Source organism: Erythrolamprus reginae, chromosome Z (assembly GCF_031021105.1).
Source record: "Erythrolamprus reginae isolate rEryReg1 chromosome Z, rEryReg1.hap1, whole genome shotgun sequence".
Taxonomy (NCBI): domain Eukaryota; kingdom Metazoa; phylum Chordata; class Lepidosauria; order Squamata; family Dipsadidae; genus Erythrolamprus; species Erythrolamprus reginae.
Window position 1 is genome coordinate 139,972,604 of NC_091963.1, and position 21,862 is coordinate 139,994,465.

The window sequence follows — 21,862 nt, forward strand, 5'->3', positions numbered from 1 at the left end:
CCAGAAGGCCGGGGCTGCCACAGAGAAGGCTCTTCCCCTGGGCCCCGCCAAACGACATTGTTTAGTCGACGGGACCCGGAGAAGGAAATGAATGCAATTATTCAGGAAGTTCTATGGGTCACTATACTTCTTTTGAAGATCTCTATAATTTAGGAAGGAAGGAAGGGATTCCATATATTGTTTAGAAAATTTTTGTAGTAATGTTCTTCTATTTTAATTTTCCATCAGATGGAATAGATGTAGTTTAATGATTAAATATTCCCACAAACACAGAGAACCAAAATATGACATTGTTCTGGTAAAACATACTTCCATCTAAGTTTCAGCTGGAAAAAAGTCCAATTTTGTTTACTCTTTTCTTGGCTGTTAAAATGAAATAACCCCCTTTATTTGTTTTGCCTTTCTTCTGAATCAAATCTTTATTTTTCTGAGTCCCTTTATTTCCATGTTCCCAACAACAGAAAGGAGGAGTTGAAATTGTATATGCAGGTGCTAAATGAATCGTGTTAATTGTTTAGAAGGTTTGGCTTCTCCTATTGATTTTGCTTGTTGGAAGGCAACTGAGAAAATTCAGAAATGGGAATCAAATGATCCCAAGATGTTGCAACTGACATATATACATGCCAGTTGCCAAGCACATGAATTTTTGATCATATGAATGTGGAGATGTTGCAACAGTCATAAGTGCAAATACCACTTATGTTGATCAGCATCAACAACCCTAAGAAGTAGCATGGCCTTTTAAAAGAAAGTGGTCCAAAGTTAACCAATGACCTTCCATAGTTATTTATTTATTTATTTATTTTATTTATTAATTGGATTTGTATGCTGCCCCTCTCTGGGGACTTGGGGCGGCTCACAGCATATACCAAAAAAACATAACAATACAATTTATCCAATTAATGTACTAAAAGGTTTCTTAAAAATTCTAACTTAAAATATTCATTTGCATCCATCCAATAAATCACATTAGGACATCCATTGGTTAGGGGGGAGATCTAATGTTCTCAGGCCTGGAGGCAAAGAGGTGGTTTTAAATGCTTTCGGAAGGCAAGGAGGGTGGGGCGATGCAAATCTCCGTGGGGAGTTGATTCCAGAGGGCCGGGGCCCCTGCAGAGAAGGCTCTTCCCCTAGGCCCAGCCAGCCAACATTGTTTGGTCGACAGGACCCTGAGGAGACCAACTGTGTGGGACCTCACTGGATGCTGGGATTCGTGCGGCAAAAGGTCTTGGAGATAATCTGGTCCTATGCCTTACAGGGCTTTATAGGTCATAATCAACACTTTGAATTGTGTCCAGAAACCGATCAGCAGCCAATGCAGTCCGCAGAGTGATGACAAAATATGGGCATACCTTGGAAGGCCCATAATCGCTCGAGTAGCTGCATTTTGGACAATTTGAAGTTTCCGAACACTCTTCAAAGGTAGCCTGATGTAGAGAGCATTGCAGTAGTCAAACTCTGAGGTGATAAGGGCATGTGTGACCATGAGCAAAGACTCCCTGTCCAAATAGGGCTGCAAATGATGCACCAGGCGAACCTGGGCAAAAGCCGCCCCCCCGCCACAGCCAAAAGATGGTATTCTAAAATCAGCTGTGGATTGAGGAGGATGCCCAAGGTGTGGACCCTCTCTGATGGGGTCAATAATTCCAACCCCAGGTAATAGACAGACAGATGGACGTGTCCTTGGGAGGCAGTACCCACAGCCACTCCATCTTGTTTGGATTGAGCTTGAGCCTGTTGGCACCCATCCAGATCCTGACAGCCTTCAGACACTGGCACATCACTTCCACCACTTCACTGAGTGGACACGGGGTGGAGATGTACAGCTGAGTATCATCAGCATACTAGTGGTAACTCATCCTGTGCCCTTGGATGATCTCACCCAGCGGTTTCATGTAGACATTAAACAGCAGGGGGAGAGAGGACTGACCCCTGAGGAACCCCACAAGGTAGGGATCTAGAAGTCAACCCCTGACCCCCTGCTAGCACCGACTGTGACTGACCAGAGAGGCAGGAGGAGAACCACCATAAAACGGTGCCTCCCACTCCCAACCCCTCCAGCCAGCGCAGAAGGATACCATGGTCGATGGTATCAAAAGCTGCTGACAGGTCAAGAAGCACCAGGGCAGAGGATAAACCCCTATGCCAGGTCCATCAGCATGACCAAAGCAGTTTTGGTGCTGTAGCCAGGTCTGAATTTTGAATTTTGGAGGTCAACATCATATTGCTTAAATCATCAGCATATTGCTTAAGTAAAGCGACCTCTATTTAATGGTATTAAATTAATGATGGTTTGTAATAAAGTTAGTCCAATTAATTAGGGTATCGGGGTTATGGTCTCGTTATTCCGGACACCTTGATGTTATTTGGCGTCTTCGGCGTTTTAAAGAAGGTGCCAGCAAAACCCCCTCCAGCACACTCTCAGAAGCCTATCGAGCACTGCCCCCGGATACTGGCCACTCTCACTTGCTGTTGCTCCGGGCGCCTTCAGGCTAATTTTTATTATTATTATTATTATTTTATTATTTATTGGATTTGTATGCCGCCCCTCTCCGTGGACTCGGGGTGGCTAACAACAGTGACAAAAAACAGAATGTAAAAATCCAATACTACAACAGCTAAAAACCCTTGTTATAAAACCAATCATACATACAAACATACCATGCATAAATTGTAGAAGCCTCGGGGGAATTATTATCTTAATTCCCCCATGCCTGATGGCAGAGGTGGGTTTTGAGGAGCTTACGAAAGGCAAGGAGGGTGGGGGCTATTCTAATCTCTGGGGGGAGTTGGTTCCAGAGGGTCAGGGCCGCCACAGAGAAGGCTCTTCCCCTGGGCCCCGCCAACCGACATTGATTAGTTGACGGGACCCGGAGAAGGCCCACTCTGTGGGACCTAACTGGTCGCTAGGATTCGTGCGGCAGAAGGCGATCCCTGAGATAATCTGGCCCTGAGATTATCCCCGAGATTATCCCTGAGATAATCTTGAGGCTAATCTAAAGCTTGGGTCTCTCTGTCCCTTTTCATCTATGTTAACTCTAATTCCACACTACTTTTCAACCTCATCATTATAATCTTTCACTATCTTATACACGACATAGGTCAAAACAGTACATATTAGACAGAAAGATATAAAAATGGTTTTCTTTGCCTCAACCATATTTTCTGTAGCTTTTTCAGTTATCTTTCTTGATTGGGGACCTGGAAATGGCCTCATAAGAATGTCTCCCAAAGGTGTAAAACATGACACTGAAATATTTCTTAAGTGTTTCTCGTATATTGTTGGAAGGAGAAGTAAGTGTTATTTCTCATTAGTCTGATTGCTTGCTTTTCTGAAGAGAAAAATGTAACGGTGAATTTCTCCAAATGAGAAATTTCTTCCCTAGGTATTATCTTTACTCCAGAATTTCTCCTATAGGTGTTATTTTCAGTCCATCCTAGAGATCCTTTCAGCAATTGGAATGAAGAAGTAATATGGGTGTCTACTACCTGATTTCAGAAAAGAATAATTGTTTAGAAGGCAGGTAAGCAATGTAAAAGAGAAAACTTACTAAAGAATATTAGAGGTCAGTTTCAGAATTTTTGAGGTCATTTTGATAGGTTACTGAGAAAAAAAATTAAAACATGACAAATGCAAAGAAAGATCTTGTCTACTTTGTATAGATGTTTGGAAAGGCTGAAAATAAAAACTGGTAGATTTTATTTTTATATTTCCAACTTGTACTATCCTGGGTAATTAATACTATTTTACATAGACATCTGAATTTTATTTCTCAAATAATCTCTTTTTTTCTTTCTCTCTTTTGGACTTTATTTATTTTTTTGATTGCTTGTGGGAGCACAGTCCAAAAACTATAGTAATGCAAGCTGCCACTCACATTGAAAGACTAAGGATATGAAGTAGGATGTTGTCTTAGAAGATAGGCAAGTAAACACTTGTTATGGTCTTTGACCAACCTATGAATACAAACTGATACACACACACACACACACACACACACACACACACACACAAAGTAAAATAAAGTGGAAGAAAAGAATGGGAGCAAAAAGGAATTTTTTCCATGATATCAAACAAATGCAGCAATGAGGCAAAACTTGATGTGATGGGAGATAATGGTCTTATGAACTGCTAAAAGTTATAAGCTAATTCTCTCTGGTGAAGATATCTAAAACAGGATATGCTGTATTTTCATATGGTTGTAGATGTCCTATATTGCTGTTTGGAATGGAAGGATTGTGGGAGCTGTGTAGCTTATGCGCAAATGGGGAGGGAACAGTTCAGCGGTTGTTCCTAAGATGGCAACAGATCTGATCACCGATGGTAGCACCATCTCATATGCAGACTGCATGTCCCAGCTCTTTTTTCTACATGTCTTTGGAGGTTCCGAAGTGTTCCTTCTTACTCTCATGGCCTACGATCGCTATGTGGCCATTTGCCATCCACTGACGTACACAATCAAGATGAACCGTCCACGCTGCATTAGACTCCTGTGTTGGTGCTGGGTTGGAGGCCTCCTTCACTCTGGCAGCCAGTTGTTCCTGGTCCTGAGGCTGCCATTCTGTGGACCAAATGAAGTGGACAATTTCTTTTGTGATGTTCCACAGGTAGTCAAACTGGCTTGCATAGACACCCATGTGACTGAGATACTCATGGTGGCCAATAGTGGCCTGATCAACCTGGTTTGTTTCATCATCTTGCTGATATCCTATGGTATCATCCTGTACACACTTCAAGGCCGCTTCAAGGAGAGTGGAGGAAAAGCTCTGTACACTTGTAGTTCTCACTTGACGGTGGTCAGCATTTTTTTCCTACCATGCCTCTTTGTGTACCTTATTCCCATCTTCAACTCCAGTTTGGACAAGATATCTTCTGTATTTTATACCACAATTACTCCTTTCCTTAATCCTATGATATATTCTCTAAGAAATCAAGAAATGAAGGAGGCAATGGGCCGGGTGACAAAAAAATTCATGTTTAAGAATTGGTATCAGAAGAAAGGAAATGTATAAGTTGAATTTCCAAAATTCCATTTTGGTCCTTGAGATGATCTTTTCTGGTGTTATTCTTATCACTACAAAAGTCATAAGGTATATGGTCCCCTGGCTTATAGATCGTCCATATAAAGCAGGAATAACAGTTTTAAAACCAATGCTTATTTATTAATTATTTTAAAATATATGCCTGCCTATCTTAGACTTCTGAATTCTAGGTAACTGAATTCTAGCTAGCTAACACCAAGATATAAACAACAGTATAATATATCAATCAAATAAATCAGAATAAACAGACACTTGATTCAGCTGTATATTTTTTGTGCTGTATTTGAACTTTGTGATTAATAATTTTCAAACTTCCATTTTGAAAAAAGTGTAGCTATTTCTGCCTGAAGTCCTGGAAGCACTAAGTGCTCAAATAGGGAAAGGTGACAGTAGATATGGAATGTCAATTAAAATACTAAAGAGATTATTATCTGCAAATAACTTGCAAAATCTTCCTATTTTGGGGTAATGTTTATTGATCATTGCAGGTACCAAGGCTAATTTCATATCTTTTCTCATTAAATTTTCCACTTCCACTCAATGGAGATGTCCACTCAACATCACTTGTGGAAAAGACTTCAACTGACAAAATAGCAGGATTGCTAACAGGTTTTTCCAAACTTTCCCTGGGGAAAATTTTTTAAACTATTGAACATTTATGTTTTGTTAAAATATAACTTTTGTTATATTTTATATATTTTGTTAAAATATAACATAAACCGCTCCAAGCTAGATTGCAGAAAATACGACTTCAGCATAGAGTGATCAACGCCTGGAATGCATTACTTGACTCTGTGGTTTCTTTCCCAAACCTCAAAATCTTTAACTTCTATAGTTGACTTCTCCCCTTTTCTAAGAGGCTTGTAGGGGGTGTGCATACGTGCACCTTAGTCCTCACTCTCCCTGTCCTACTGTCCTATTTTCTTATTTAATCATTAATTTCTACTTATGTTATTTTATATAAACTACAATCCTATACTTGTTTGACAAAATAAATAAATGAACAAACAAACAAAAAATAACTCATTCACTTTACACTTCAGCTTGTTTGCCTTCCTATTGATTCAAAATCTTTTATTTTATTGAGTTCCCTTATTTCCATGTTCCCAATGATAGAAGCAAACCCAGCTTCTCCTCAATTTTTCTGATTGGAAGCCAGTTGGGAAGGTTGCAATTGTGGTCACATGACCTGAGAATACTGCAATTGTCATAAAAACATTGGAGTTGCCAAGTACCTGAATTTTTGATCACGTGACCAAGGGGAGGACCAATCATAAGTCATTTTTTCAGTCTGGTTTTAACTTGTTTAAAATGATTCTAAACAAATGGTTACTAGTGAAGGACTACCTGTGATATAATTGTAATTAACATGTAATAGAAGAAGGAGGAAAAGGAGAAGGTGGAAGAGAGAGGAGGTGGAGGAGGTAGAGGAGGAGGAGGAAGTAGTTTCACTTCTCATCCAAAAAGCTTCAACAGTGTCTGTGAACAAGGATGTTCCTCTTTCAACAAGGGCTATGAATCCCACAGTCAATACAATATGAACAATTGGCCTCTCAGATTTGGCCATGAAATTATTCTGCTTTTGATGAAGGAAACTCCTCCCTTGAACAGAACAGAATGGATGGAAACTGATCAAGGAGAGATTCAACCTATAAATAAGGAGGAACTTTCTGACAGTGAGAACAATCAACTAATGGGACAACTTGCCGTAAGAATTTGTGGGAGCTTCATTGCTTGAGATTTTCAAAAACGGATTGGACAACCATTTGTCAGCAATGGTGTAGGGTTTCCTGCTTGGGCAGGGGGTTCGACTAGAAAATCTCCAAGGACCCTTCCAACTCTGTTATTTCTAAATTTTATAAATAGATGACCTACAAGGTCCCTTCCAACACTGTTAATCTATTATCTGTTCTCATATATCTGTAGGACCATGATGGCAAACCTATGGCACGTATGCCCAAAGTGGCACATGAAGCCTGGCACAAGCAGCATCACCCATTCTTCCTCTGGTTTTTTGGTACACACACGCACATGATGATCAGCTTGCCTTTATGTATGCGGCAGTGCCGGAAACTGGAAGAGCTGGTCTTCCATTTTCTGGCAGGCATATGTGTTCTATCCAGCTGATTATCATGCATGCATGCAACTGGAAGACCCGCTGGCTAGTGCGCATGTGTGCACCATAATTGGAAGTTTATTTCCCAGCATGTGCATTCCCCCTGAGCCATGCCTTTTCTGGGTTGTAGCCAGTGATGGGCTACCAAACCTTTTACTACCACACTGTGGGCATGGCTTATGCAGGACACCCTGCATTTTCTTTCAACATCTTTCAGTGCAAATTGGGTGCTCTGGGGTGGAGCTCCATTTTCACTACCCCACTGCGTTCCCCCCCCCCCCCCCGGTCCTGAACCCTGGTCGTAGCCCTGAGGAGCACACCATCACTGATATAGGAGCTCAAGTGTTTCCCCATATTTTTCAAACAACAACAGCCCTAAAAATAGGTTGAGCTGTCAGAGAAAATGGTCCAAAATCGTCAAATAAGCTTTTATAGTTGAAGATAAACTAGAATTGGGATGCCTCTCTACCCATTTCAAATTCTTGTACTCTTTGTCCCACATTAATTCTCATCATTAATATCATCTTGGCCATAATGATGCATTTTTTAAAAAATGCAATAAAAATCTAATTTTTTGTCTTAATATCTTCCTGTGCTTTTGCAATTATCTTTCCTGATTGCAAACCTGGGAATGGCCTCATAAGAATGTCTCCCAAAGGTATTACAATAAGATGCTGAAATATTTCTTAAATGTTTGTTGGTACACTGTTGAAAAGAGAAGTAGATGTTGTTCCTTGTTACTTGCTTTCCTGAAGAGCAAAAGATAATGAACTTCTCCAAATGTTAACCTATAGGTGTTACCCTTATTCCAGCTTGGAGGTTCTCTTTGCAACTGGAATGAACAGGTAATATGGGTTTCTACTCAATCTGAGACTTTTTTTAGCTCATTTTGGCAGGTTAGTGAGAAAATTGTAGAACAGATCATGTCATACGTAAGGGAAATCAGAAGATCCAGGCAGTTCAAGTGGGTATAAAGATTTATTTCAAACTTATGCTCTTTACAAGAATATGAGCCATTAATGGTCAAAGTAAATTGGTGGTAGATGAGAGTCAAAGGTGGGCTTCTTGTGCACATGAAGGAATTCCTGACTGATAATGTATTTGACCCTTCCCTCAGACATCTTCTATAAGTCAAATCTAAAGAAGGATCTAGTCTACAGTATTTTGAATAGATGTTTGGGAAGGCTAACAATACTAATGGATATGTTCTATTTTTTATATTTTTTACTTAATTCCATCCTGGATAATTTATTTGCCATTACCCTAGGATGGTCTTCTTATACAGCCACCATACCCTGTTTTCCCCAAAGTAAGACATCCCCTGATAATAAGCCCAATTGGGCTTTTTATATATACATTGATGGGAATAAGAAGATTGCTGACAATTTGAATAGCTACCTCTGTTCAGTTTTCTCAGAAGGCAGCTTACAGTATAATATTATGTATGGATATAGCATTGCTTCCAGCTGAAAGGATTCAGCTCCAGTGATCTCAGAGGCCGATGCTTTAGAAGAACTAGAACGATTAAAGATAAATAAGGCCATGGGTCCAGGTGGCATCCAGCCCAGAGTTCTTAAAGAACTCAGATCTGAGATTACCACCCTCCTGACTGATTTGTTTAACCAATCCCTTTTAACAGGAGGTATTCCTGATGATTGGACAATGGTCAGTGTTGTGCCTATCCACCAGAAGGGTGGTAGAGAAGAAGCTGGTAACTACAGGCCAGTTAGTTTCACATCATGTATAGATGAAATGAAGGAGACTCTATTCAAAAAGAGGATAAATCAGCACCTGAAAACCAATAACTTATTGCACCTCAACCAGCATGGCTTTACTGAGGGCAAATCATGTCAGACTAATCTCATTGATTTCTTTGGCTATGTCACAAAGGTGTTAGATGAAGGTGGTACTGTGGATATTGCCTATTTGGACTTCAGCAAAGCCTTTGATACAGTTCCACATAAAGAGCTGATAGATAAATTAGTGAAGATTGGACTTAATCCCTGGATAGTTCGGTGGATTTGCAGCTGGCTGAAGCATAGATATCAGAGGGTTGTTGTTAATGGTGAGTATTCTGAGCAGAGCCTGGTTACAAGCGGTGTGCCACAAGGGTCTGTTCTGGGTCCTATTCTTTTTAATATGTTTGTGAGTGACATAGGGAAAGGTTTGGTAGGGAAGGTTTGCCTATTTTCCGATGACTCTACAGTGTGCAATAGGGTTGATATTCCTGGAGGCATCTGTAATATGGCAAATGATTTAGTTTTACTAGATAAGTGGTGAAAGCAATGGAAACTTCAGTTTAATATTTACAAATGTAAAATAATGCACTTGGGGAAAAGGAATCCTCAATCTGAGTGTTGTATTGGCAGTTCTGTGTTAGCAAAAACTTCAGAAGAGAAGGATTTAGGGGTAGTGACAGTCTCAAAATGGGTGAACAGTGCAGGCAGATGGTAGGGAAAGCTATATCCATACTAAAATAAAATACTGGAAATAGTATAAGGGCAGACTACTAACAATATGACTAAGAATATGAAGTAAGAGGATGTCTAGGAAGACAGGCAACTAAACGTTCCAGTCTTTAAGCAACAGGTGAATATATACATAAAACACACATTAAAACAGCAATAAAAAGGCTAAAAAGGTTGAAGAGGAAGAAAAGAAAGATGGAAATGTTTGAAAGATATCAAGGAGATGTAGCAGTGAGACACAGTTTGATGTGGTGGGTGAACATCTTCTGCCTTTTAACATAGTTAAAAGGTAGAAGATGCTTCTGTTTGGTGAAGAGATCTAAAATGGGGTTGATAGACATGCTATCTTTTTATATGAAATGTGGATTGTAGCTGTCCTTTACTGTTACAGTGGGGGGGAGTATTTAGTCAGACACCAGTTGTGCAAGTTCTCCCACTTAAAAAGATGAGAGAGGCTTGTAATTGACCTCATACGTAGACCTCAACCATGAGAGACAACATGAGAAAACACATCCAGAAAATCACATTATCTGATTTTTAACAAATTTATTTGCAAATTATGGTGGAAAATAAGTATTTGGTCAATAACAAAAGTTCATTTCAATACTTTGTTATATATCCTTTGTTGGCAATGACAGAGGTCAAACATTTTCTGTAAGTCTTTACAAGGTTGCCGGACACTGTTGATGGTATGTTGGCTCATTCCTACCTGCAGATCTCCTTTAGAGCAGTGATGTTTTGGGGCTGTCGCTGGGCAACACGGACTTTCAACTCCCTCCAAAGGTTTTCTATAGGGTTGAGATCTGGAGACTGGCTAGGCCACTCCAGGACCTTGACATGCTTCTTACAAAGCCACTCCTTCGTTTCCCTAGCGGTGTGCTTGAGATCATTGTCATGCTGAAAGACCCAGCCACATTTGATCTTCAGTGCCCTTGTTGATGGAAGGAGGTTCGCACTCAAAAGCTCATGATCTATGGCCCCATTCATTCTTTCATGTAGACGGATCAGTCGTCCTGGTCCCTTTGCAGAGAAACAGCCCCAAAGCATGATGTTGCCACCCCCATGCTTCACAGTAGGTATGGTGTTCTTTGGATGTAACTCAGCATTTTTTCTCCTCCAAACATGATGAGTTGTGTTTCTACCAAACAGTTTCATCTGACCATATGACATTCTCCCAAAATTCTTCTGGATCATCCAAATGCTCTCTAGCAAACTTCAGATGGGTCCGGATATATAGTGGCTTAAGCAGGGGGACACATCTGGCACTGCAGGATCTGAATCCCTGGCAGCATAGTATGTTACTGAGAGTAGCCTTTGTTATGTTGGTCCCAGCTCTCTGCAGGTCATTCACTAGGTTCCTTAGTGTGGTTCTGAGATTTTTCCTCACTGTTCTTGTGATCATTTTGACCCCACGGGATGAGATTTTGCGTGGAGCTCCAGATTGAAGGAGATTATCAGTGGTATTGTTTGTCTTTTATTTTCTAATTATAGCTCCCAGGGATGATTTCTTCACACCAAGCTGCTTGCCTATTGCAGATTCAGTCTTCCCAGTCTGGTGCAGGGCTACAATTTTGTTTCTGGTGTCCTTCGACAGCTCTTTGTTTTCACCATAATGGAGTTTGGAGTGTGACTGTTGAAGTTGTGGACAGGTGACTTTTATACTGATAACAAGTACAAACATTAAATGCCATTACTACAGGTAATGAGTGGAGGACAGTGGAGCCTCTTAAAGAAGAAGTTACAGGTCTGTGAGAGCCAGAAATCTTGCTTCTTTGTAGGTGACCAAATACTTATTTTCCACCATACTTTGCAAATAAATGCATTAAAAATCAGACAATGTGGTTTTCTGGATGTGTTTTCTCATGTTGTCTCTCATGGTTGAGGTCTACTTATGATGTCAATTACAGGCCTCTCTCATCTTTTTAAGTGGGAGAACTTGCACAATTGGTGTCTGACTAAATACTCCCCCCCACTGTATATGGAATTGGTGCAGTTGTGGAAATTGTGGTGCTTATATACAAATGGTGAGGGGATAGATAGTTCTAACACCAATGATGTGAATTGATAGCATAGAATCTAAAGTAGTTTTAGAAGCAAGAGACACATCTGTTTAGTGCATTGTGGATCATAGGACTCTGTGAATGTTAGATAGCTGATAGAACAGTGGTTCTCAGCCTGGGGGTTGGGACCCCTTTGGGGGTTGAATGGCCATTTCACTGGGGTTGCCTAAGACCATGGGAAAAGACAAATTTGTTAGGAACTAAAGCTTCTATTCTGGTGCCTTGGAACATATTTTTACAATCTGACCAATCAGGTGTTTACAGTGGGGATGTCCCTCTGACCTTCTTGCCAATCAGCTTAAATCTCCGTTGGGAGAATTGGCACTAGATTTATGGTTGGGGGTCACCACAACATGAGGAACTGTATTAAGGGGTTAGAAAGGTTGAGAACCACTGTGATAGAGGATCATGTTGATGATGAAGATAGATAGATGATAGAGATAGATAGATAGGTAGGTAGGTAGGTAGATAGATGATAGAAAGAAAGAAAGAAAAAAAGAGGAAGGGAGGGAAGGAAGGAAGGAGATGATTGGATAGATAGATAGACAGACAGACAGACAGACAGACAGACAGACAGACAGATAAAGAAAATATAGACAGATATGGACAGACAAAGAGTAATATGTAGTTCAGTTAGACAATGTACGTGGATACATACATGTCTTAGAATTTCCTAGGTAACTGCCAGAAAATAATTTCACAAATATTTGGGGCAAAGTATGTGCTCAAGTGCACTTGTGACTTAGATCAGGGGGCCCTAACCACGGCATGTCAGAAACCAGGCAGCGTAAAACAAGCGAAAGCTCAATCCACAGGATGCAGGCAGCACACAAACCACAGACACTCCAGTCCAGAGAAGATTCTCTCTGCGGACCACTGACTTAGGTCATAAAACTGACTGGGCATGCCTGGATGGTTAAGTTTCCTTTCTATGCTAGATTTCTCTGTTTCTCACATTTAGATCATATCTTCTGCTTTTTCTGCTGCTTATGCTATTGCCCTTCATTTGTATGTTCCCAGACAGTTCTGAAATATTAGTGGGAGAGATTCCGGAGACGACTGGATAATTCTCATTTACTTCATTTCATGTTTGGCAAAAACAAATTACACAACATTATGATCTCTTCAGAAAAACATGCTTTACAAGCTAAACATGGCATTCTTTGAAAATTAAATTCTTTCTGATTCTGACCTTAAAAATAGTATGGGATTAATAAAACAAAGTTTGAGTGTAATGTCAGTTGACAGTTTGCTCTCTGGTTCAAAGAAAATTTTGGTTGCATTCCCAGTGAGGAAGTGATAGCTACTTAAAAATTGCAGAATTATAGTCTCAAGGATCCACTGGATCAAGGTAACTCAGGCCTCTAAAATCTAAGGGAAGAACTGGGGGAGGGAGTCTGCTAATAATAGATATTGATGTTGATATTACTTCTCTTTCTATCATCATCATCATCATCATCATCATCATTTTATTTATTTATTTACTTTTTATTTATTTATTTATTTATTCATTCATTCATTTATTTATTAGATTTGTATGCCGCCCCTCTCCGTAGACTCGGGGCGGCTCACAACAATAGTAAAAACAATATACAACAACAAATCTAATAATTAAAATATCTAAAATATCATAAGACAAATTGGGTTCACTTTGCTGGTTACTGGGAAAAAATTCTGGAATTGGAAATAGTAAATAATTGTCTTTTGTCTTTGTCAGGCCCTATCATGAATGCCTCCAGAGTCACAGAATTCACCTTCTTGGGTCTTTCCAAATCTGGACCAACTCAGCTTCTTTTATCTGTCCTGGTTACCATGTGCTATACTGCCATTCTGTTGGGAAACCTCCTCATTGTATTGATTGTGCATATAGATGCCCGCCTTCTAAGGTCACCCATGTATTTTTTCTTAGCTAATTTATCCATCCTTGATACTGCTTTGGGTTCTGTAGTTGTTCCCAAGTTGGCAACAGACTTGATGACCCAAAGCAGGACTATCTCATTTGGGTGCTGCATGTCCCAGCTCTTTTTCTTACACTTCTTTGGGGGTTCAGAGATGCTCCTCCTAACCGTCATGGCCTACGATCGCTATGTAGCCATTTGCCATCCACTGACATATACAACCACAATGAACAGACCACGCTGCATTAGATTCCTATGCTTCTGTTGGGTTGGAGGCCTCCTCCACTCCTCCAGCCAGTTGTTCCTGGTCTTACGGCTGCCATTCTGTGGGCCAAATGAAGTGGACAATTTCTTTTGTGATGTTCCACAGGTAGTCAAATTGGCTTGCGTTGACACCCATGTCACTGAGATACTCATGGTGGCCAACAGTGGCCTTCTCTCCCTGGTTTGTTTTGTTATCCTCCTGATCTCCTATGGCATCATCCTGAGCATGCTTAAAGGCCACTTCAAGGAGAGTGGGGCGAAGGCTTTGTATACCTGTAGCTCTCACTTGACAGTGGTCAGTCTTTTCTTCCTGCCTTGCCTCTTTGTGTACCTTGTTCCTATCTTCAGCACCAGCCTGGATAAAATAGCATCCATATTTTATACCACAATTACTCCTTTCCTTAATCCTATGATATATTCTCTAAGAAATCAGGAAATGAAAGAGGCAATGGGAAGGGTGAAGAAGAAATGCATTTTTCCCCATTGGTCTTAGAAAAATGGGAAATCAGGAGTAGATGCATCTGAATTTTTTTGTCATTTCACAGATTAGCTTTTTAGGAATAATTCTTCATACTACTAAGGGAGTAATTGCAGAGCTGTTCAATATACATGTCCAAGTCTCCATGTATGGTCACTCAAATCCCCCAAGTAGAAGAGAGTGATCTTTCTCAAAGCCAATGTTTGTTTGTTTGTTTGTTTAGAAAATTTACAAAGCTATTCATGTTTCATGTGAAAAACATGGAGCTAACAATGAGAGCAATTTAATAAAGCCTCTGTTAATCAAGCAAAAACAGTATTAAAATTATCATAATATAATAATCAATGCATTGTATACCAAACTCAATAGCACACATCACACATAATTATATTATTCAAACAAGTAGCTACAGGTGGTACTCAACATACGACTACAATTGCGATCAAAACATACGTTGCTAAGTGAAAAAATTGTTACGTGAGTCCTGCCCCATCTTATGACTTTTATTGCAACATTTGTTAAGTGAATCAATCCAGTTGTTAAATTAGTAAAACAGTTTGTTAAGTGAATCTGGTTTCCACATTGACTTGGTTTGTCAGAAGGGGGATCATGTGACCTTGGAACAGTGCAACCATCATAAATGTGAGTCACTTGTCAAGTATACAAATAAAAATCACCATGAACATGTTGCAATGGTCATAAGTGTGAAAAATGGTCACAAGTCACTTTTCACTTTTCAGCATCATTGTAACTTCAAACAGTTGTAAGTGGAGGACTAGCTGTATTTGGAAGGTAAGGTTTATAGGTCAATGTGCACCAAGGCTGAAGTAATCTGTTTTCTCAACAGTCTCTCTACCCCTATAAACTAACCCAAATGGAAGGATTTGACATCAATGATTTGGGTCCACCAATCCTGGGATCATCCCAATATCATTGGTTGTGTCAGATCTAGAGATCATATTTTACCTTTTTGTATCCAGGCCTGCCACAATTTCTACTGTGGGAAAATGGGAGGGGAGGTTATATGGAGTAGGTGATATGTAGTAATCTAAGTAGCATTCTTTCCAGAAAGTCAAGGCCACTGTACCCTGCAGCTACAATCAAGTAACTGGGGGGCATCTTCAGTTTTGGATTGTGCCTTATTGGATTGTGTGATGGACAAGTGGGTGCAGGGCAGGGATTTTAACTTTCTTTTGGGTGGAAGAAAACCATAAGCTTTCATATTTGGGTTTTCCTAGATGTTGCCAACATGACATCTCTAATAAATTGGAACTTTGAGGAACTTCTATCCTCAGAATCTTATTCCATTGGAGGTGTTTTTGGAATGCTGACAGTAAGCTTTGGCCAGTAGAGAAGAATGAAAACTGAAGCACCAAGCCCTTCTTTGTCATTATGGGATAGATTTCCAAGAGCCAGATCTCAGAAATGCAAAGTCATGTACTGCATTTGTACAATAAGCTGACCTGCCTGGTTCATACTTTCATATATGGTGGACATGTCAAAAACTGAAAAAAATATTAGACAAAAAAACATACATGGCTGGAACAAATGATAAAACAAGATATAGATTTGAAACCAGAACTATTTTTGTTGGGCATTTTACCATACAGGTATAACAAAGGAAATGTATATTTGATTTTACATGTGTTGACTGCAACAGGAGTAGTATTTGCACAACAATTGAAAAGTGAAAAGATCCCAACAGATGAAGATATGATTAAAAAAATATTAGAATTTGCAGAAATGCATAAGCTAATATCTACAATTAAGGAAAAGAAGGAAACTGAATATTTTTTGACTTGAGACTGCTTTTATCAATGGCTAGCTAACAAAAACAGGAGCTAGAAACTGGGAAATATATGGAAGAATCAGGAAATATAGGGAAGATTCATTAACTTGGTTAAACAAAAAATATTATTACTATTATTATTAATAAATTTATATTAATGCAAGGAATATTGTTGTGAACACTTTGATTATCATTTCCTAAAATGAATTGTACCCATACAATACACTGTTCAATTGAAATTGGAATTTTGGTATGTTATAAAGAAAATAAACATTTAATAATAATAAAAAAGAAATATGTTAAATTCTGGAGTTTTTTCAGCCTCAAGAATATCTCCATTAACGTCTGCAATAATATACAGTATAAGAAACCTCACATCCTGGACACAAACTATTTCAACTGTTACCCTCAAAACAATACTATAGAGCACTGCACACAAGAACATTTTTCCTGAATGCCATCACTCTGCTAAACAAATCATTCCCTAAACACTGTCAAATTATTTATTAAGTCTACACTACTATTAATCTTTTCATTGTTCTCATCACCCATCTCCTCCCACAAATTACTGTATGAGTTTAACTTTGTTGCTTGTATCCTTACAATTCATATTCATATTATTGGTTCCTAATATGATTTGATTCTTTATTTGTACCTGGACTATCATTAACTGTTGTACATTATGATTCTTAATTAACTTGACAATGCTTGATAAACTTATCTTTTATTTTATGTACATTGTGAACAAGACATATTCCTTGAGTGTCCAATTACACCTGACCAATAAAATGCTATTCTATACTATTTCTTCTGATTTGTGATTTAGGCTTGACCTCATGGGACTGGCTTCCCAAAGGCATGATAGCTGGCCACTGAGTATTTCAACTGTGCTTCTTCTTAGCAGGAGGAAAAAGAAGGCTCATTCCAATAAGCCCGGGATTTCTATTATATGTCATGATGGTCAAAAGTCAAGACACTCACAAAGTGTTAATGATGGCCATGCATTTGGTTTGTAAACTGCATATCTTGCTAGTTCCTTCCAGATTCTTCTTATGACCAATGAAGCCCTACATGACTTAAACTCTCAGCTCTAGGGTGTGGTACCAGGGATGGGCTACTGCCCGGATGGGGGGGGGGGAATGCAGTGAGGTAGAGAAAATGGAGCCCCACCCCAGAGCACCCAATTTGCACTGAAAGATATTGAAAGAAAATGCAGGGCATCCTGCATAAGCCACGCCCACAGTGTGGTAGTAAAAATTTTGGTAGCCCTTCATTGGGTGGTACTCATCTTCATTTCAAAGCTGAAGACCTTGCGCTGTCTGAAGAGTTGTGGTCAACATGACTAAACACCAAAGGCAACAGAATATTGTTGCCATCCCACCAAAGGTGGTCCCTATTTTGCATTTTTTACGTGCTTTCGAACTGGTAGGTTGGCAGAAGCTGGAACAAGTAACAGAGCTCACTCCATTACGTGGCGCTAGGGATTTGAACTGCTGAACTGCTGACCTTTCGCTCAACAAGCTCAGCGTCTTAGCCACTGAGCCACCACATCCCTACATGGCTTTGGGTCTGGTTATTTGGGAGGCTGACCCAATTTTACAACATTTTTGTGGCAGTTGTTTAAGTGATGCCAAAATTATAAAGTGAAGTCATTGACTTCAGTGGGCATTTTTATTTGCCAGAAACCAGAAGTAAGCATTTGTTTCTGGCTATAGACATAAATCACAGTCATAAGGCCACAGGATATTGCAAACTGTTTTAAATGTGAACAAATTGACAAACATGCAAAATGCAATCACATGAATGTATGTGTAGGGGAGGGGGGAAGAAACTAACAAAGGTCATTGGAACTTTAAATATATGTTGTAGGTATCTCTTGGGGTTCCATCATAACTGATCAATCATAATTGAAAACTACATGTACTTAATCACTACATTTCTATGTTCAGTATTATTTGACTTGTATTCCATGGGTTTTTTTGCACATATTGTTTCCTCTTCCTATTTTTCTCCCAAGGCACGAGAACCTTGCACTGTAGGTTGGGCTGAGAAACAGTGACTTGTCCAGAGTCTTAATGAGTGTCCACTGCTAATAAACTGGGTCTCTTACCTGCCAGTCAAACCCCTGAATCACTGTACCACACTAATTCTTATCACACTAAACCACAATGTCATTCAGCTAGTTGTACCTAGGGGTACTTCAAAGCAAAAATCCACATCAATGTCTGTTCTCTTTCCTTCAGCAATATCTCACGTTGTTTTTGTAATTATCTGATTTTGATTGGGGAACAGGGAAAGGCCTCAAAAGACTGGCTTCCCCAAGGTTTAATAAGATGATGGTGAAATATTTCTTATCCGTTGCTTGGTATGTTGGAGGCAGGAGAAGTAGGAGTCATTCTCTTGCCACAACCTGTCCTTGATTTTCCAAAGAGAGAAAAATAAGGTAACTGTAGTAGGCTTGTCTAGAAACTCATCTGTGGGTATGATCTTATTGCATCTTGGAAGTCTCTTTAAACAACTAGAACAAACAGACAATGTGAGATTATCCCACTTAGTTTCAGAAAGAAAGTAATTTTGTAGAAGGTAGGTTAGTCCTGAATTAAGCAGGGCTACTAATTCCAATTTAAGAACTTTGGGTTGACTTTGATGTGCAATGAGGCCTGTTTTAGAAAGGGGGTTTCAGGAACTTGAGAACAAGATTTTGTAAGCTCCATTTCTGCATTGATGATATCCTGAGCCATCAGTTTCTGGCCATTATGATGAGATGGAATGCTAGTTGTTACAGAAGCATCTGAAATCATTCTTCAGAAACACTCTTTTCATTCTTTATTTATTTTTCCCTCTCAAATTTTCCTTTAACAATTTCCTTATTTCTAAATTTTAAAGATGCTGTAAGACAGATGAACAATAATTATTGGGAATTAGAGCTGAAATAATACCTGAGATAGAGGTCAAGCACAGTTAGTGATCCTGAAAGTTGGTTTAAAGGTGGACTTTGCTAGAGACCTTAGGGTGGGATACCAACTCATTGTTTTATCCATTTTTGGTGAGGAGTGGAATATGTCAGGTGCCAGGGAAAACAGAAGATTCCGACAGTTCAAATGAGTGTAAAGATTTATTGCAAGCTTAACGTCTCTAGAAGAATCTGAGCTACTAATGGTCAAGGGAATTATCAGGAGTTAAGAATAGAAATTAATTCAGGGTGAGCTGGATTTAAATCTCTTGTGGAAGAAATTTTTGTGGGCAAGGCTATTGATGTGTTGACCTTCCTTCAGCCTCAGCCTAGTCATCTCCAAAGACCAGCCATAAAACAGTGTTAGCTTATTTTCTCTTTCCCTCTCTCTTTTTCTCCCTTCCTCCCTGCTACAATAAGTGAGTAAATAAATCTTGACACTCATACTTCCATTTGTCTCCTCATCAGAAGTATCAGATTTGATGTAGGATCATGTTTTCAGGATTAAGTCAAAAGTTAGATGAATATCTGATCATCTATGTACGCTACACACATGGACTTAAATGTGAGATTCCCCCCCCCCCAAGTGGGAATTAATTCCAGATCAGCAGACATGATCTATTTATATTTTCCCTTGAAAAATTCCAAGAAGTGGGCTACAAAAAAAGTATGAGAATCTAACTTCCACTCACTACTTTCCATAGAGCTTCAGAATCAAGTGATTCTTGCAAAGAATGATATCTTAAATGGACTTATACAGAAAATCATTCCCTGTCATCCTTAGTTGGACAACTGTAGGATGCTGTTACTTATTTATTTATTTATTTATTTTCTGAAGCATATATAAGAATAAAGAAAAAGTATAAAGATGATTGTGAATATGTTAAATGTTTAATAAACATGGTCATGAATACATGAGATGGTTCTGAATACATGGGGATATTAGGACAGGGACATTAGGCACATTTGTACCCTTATGCTTACAGACCTTTTAGGAATAGGTCTACTGTCTACTGAGGTCCACAGTAGACATTCTAAGGTTAAAGTTTTGAGGGTTTGGCGGGAAAAAAAGCAGAGTTAGGTAGTGCATTCCAGACATTGACTATTCTGTTGCTGAAGTCTTATTTTCTGTAATCAAGTTTGAAGCGATACATTTAAAGTTTGTATCTATTGTGTGCTTGTGTATTGATGGTGTATTGTGTGCTTGTGTATCGATACTTGATGGTGAATGGTTCCTTTCTATGCTAGATTTCTCCGCTTCTTATAATTAGATAATGTCAGTGAATGCAACTTGGAGTACTACTGCTGTCATTAGTACTGTTAATTTTTTAAACATCTGGAGATCTGTGAAGTGGAAAAGATTCAGGAGATATTGTGGGTTCGTTTTAGTTCTATACAAATTTTTCATTGATCCATGTTATCAATGAACTAACAGGAGAAGTTGCTGAAAGTTGCAGAGTTAAACTAACTCTTGTTTTTCTTGCAAGGTCCTGTCACCTTCATGAACATCTCCAGAGTTGATGAATTCACCTTCTTGGGCCTTTCCAGATCTCGACCCATCCAACTCCTTCTATCTGTCTTGGTCATCCTATGTTATGCTGCCACGCTGTTGGGTAACATTCTCATAATATTGACGGTTCATATAGATCCACATCTTCTAAAGTTGCCCATGTATTTTTTCTTAGCTAATTTATCCATCATCGATACCGCTTTGGGTTCAGTGGTCATTCCCAAAGTAGCAACAAACTTGATAACCTGTGGAAAGACAATCTCATTTGCGGGCTGTATGTCCCAAATCTTTTTCCTACACTTCTTTGGGGGTTCAGAGATGCTCCTCCTTACCCTCATGGCCTACGATCGCTATGTGGCCATTTGCCACCCACTGACATACACAACCACAATGAACCGTCCACGCTGCATTAGACTGTTGTGTTTCTGTTGGGCTGGGGGACTTCTTCACTCTGCCAGTCAGGTGTTCTTGGTTCTGCGATTGCCATTCTGTGGACCAAATGAAGTGGACAATTTCTTTTGTGATGTTCCACAGATTGTCAAGCTGGCTTGTGTTGATATCCGAGTGACTGAGATACTCATGGTGACCAACAGTGGTCTGCTGTCCCTGGTGTGCTTCATTATCTTGCTGATCTCCTATGCTGTCATCCTGAGCACACTTAAAGGGCACTTCAAGGAGAGTGGAGGAAAGGCTCTATACACTTGCAGTTCTCATTTAACAGTAGTCAGCCTCATTTTTGTACCATGTCTCTTTGTGTACCTTGTCCCCCTCTTTAGCACCAGCATAGACAAGCTGGCATCCATATTCTACACAATGATCACTCCTGTTCTCAATCCTATCATATACACCTTGAGAAATCGAGATATGAGGGAGGCTATGAGCCAAGTACAGAAAAAATACATTTTTCCCATTGTAGCACCACAGAAGAAAATATGAGGAATTAGACAATAAATTCTTGGGTAGGGTGGGGCTGATGGCTCTCTTTTGTCATCTTTTATGAATACTGCAGATGAGTATTGTTTGATGCAAATAAATATGCAGATATGGCAACCCATATAGTTTTTAAAAACTCAATCCGTGCAGTTTTAATATTTATTATTATTATTATTTTTCTATTTGTTTTAGGACCTGTAAGTTGCCCTGGGTTACCTTACAGGGGAGATGTGTGGCATAAAAATGTAATAAGCAACCAATAAAACAAACAAAGAACAAGCCCAGACTCTCCTAGATTCCCTCATATGGAGCAATTTCAGGGTTTCTAGAAGTATTTTTTCCTCCTTGGG

General features: G+C 39.4%; 3 protein-coding genes across 3 annotated transcripts; all 3 read left to right on the plus strand.

The window, feature by feature from the left end:
• The first annotated feature begins 4,257 nt into the window (after window positions 1-4,257).
• On the plus strand, window positions 4,258-5,013 carry LOC139154175 (olfactory receptor 4Q3-like). Its single transcript, XM_070728606.1, has one exon. It carries the CDS (start codon window positions 4,258-4,260, stop codon window positions 5,011-5,013), a length of 756 nt encoding a protein of 251 aa, XP_070584707.1.
• An 8,390-nt stretch (window positions 5,014-13,403) lies between these two features.
• On the plus strand, window positions 13,404-14,342 carry LOC139154908 (olfactory receptor 4Q3-like). The gene has a single exon (XM_070730007.1). The coding sequence runs from the start codon at window positions 13,413-13,415 to the stop codon at window positions 14,340-14,342; it is 930 nt and encodes a 309-aa protein (XP_070586108.1). The 5' UTR covers window positions 13,404-13,412.
• A 6,222-nt stretch (window positions 14,343-20,564) lies between these two features.
• Window positions 20,565-21,515, plus strand: LOC139154176 (olfactory receptor 4Q3-like). The gene has a single exon (XM_070728608.1). The coding sequence runs from the start codon at window positions 20,571-20,573 to the stop codon at window positions 21,513-21,515; it is 945 nt and encodes a 314-aa protein (XP_070584709.1). The 5' UTR covers window positions 20,565-20,570.
• The last annotated feature ends 347 nt before the right edge of the window (window positions 21,516-21,862 follow it).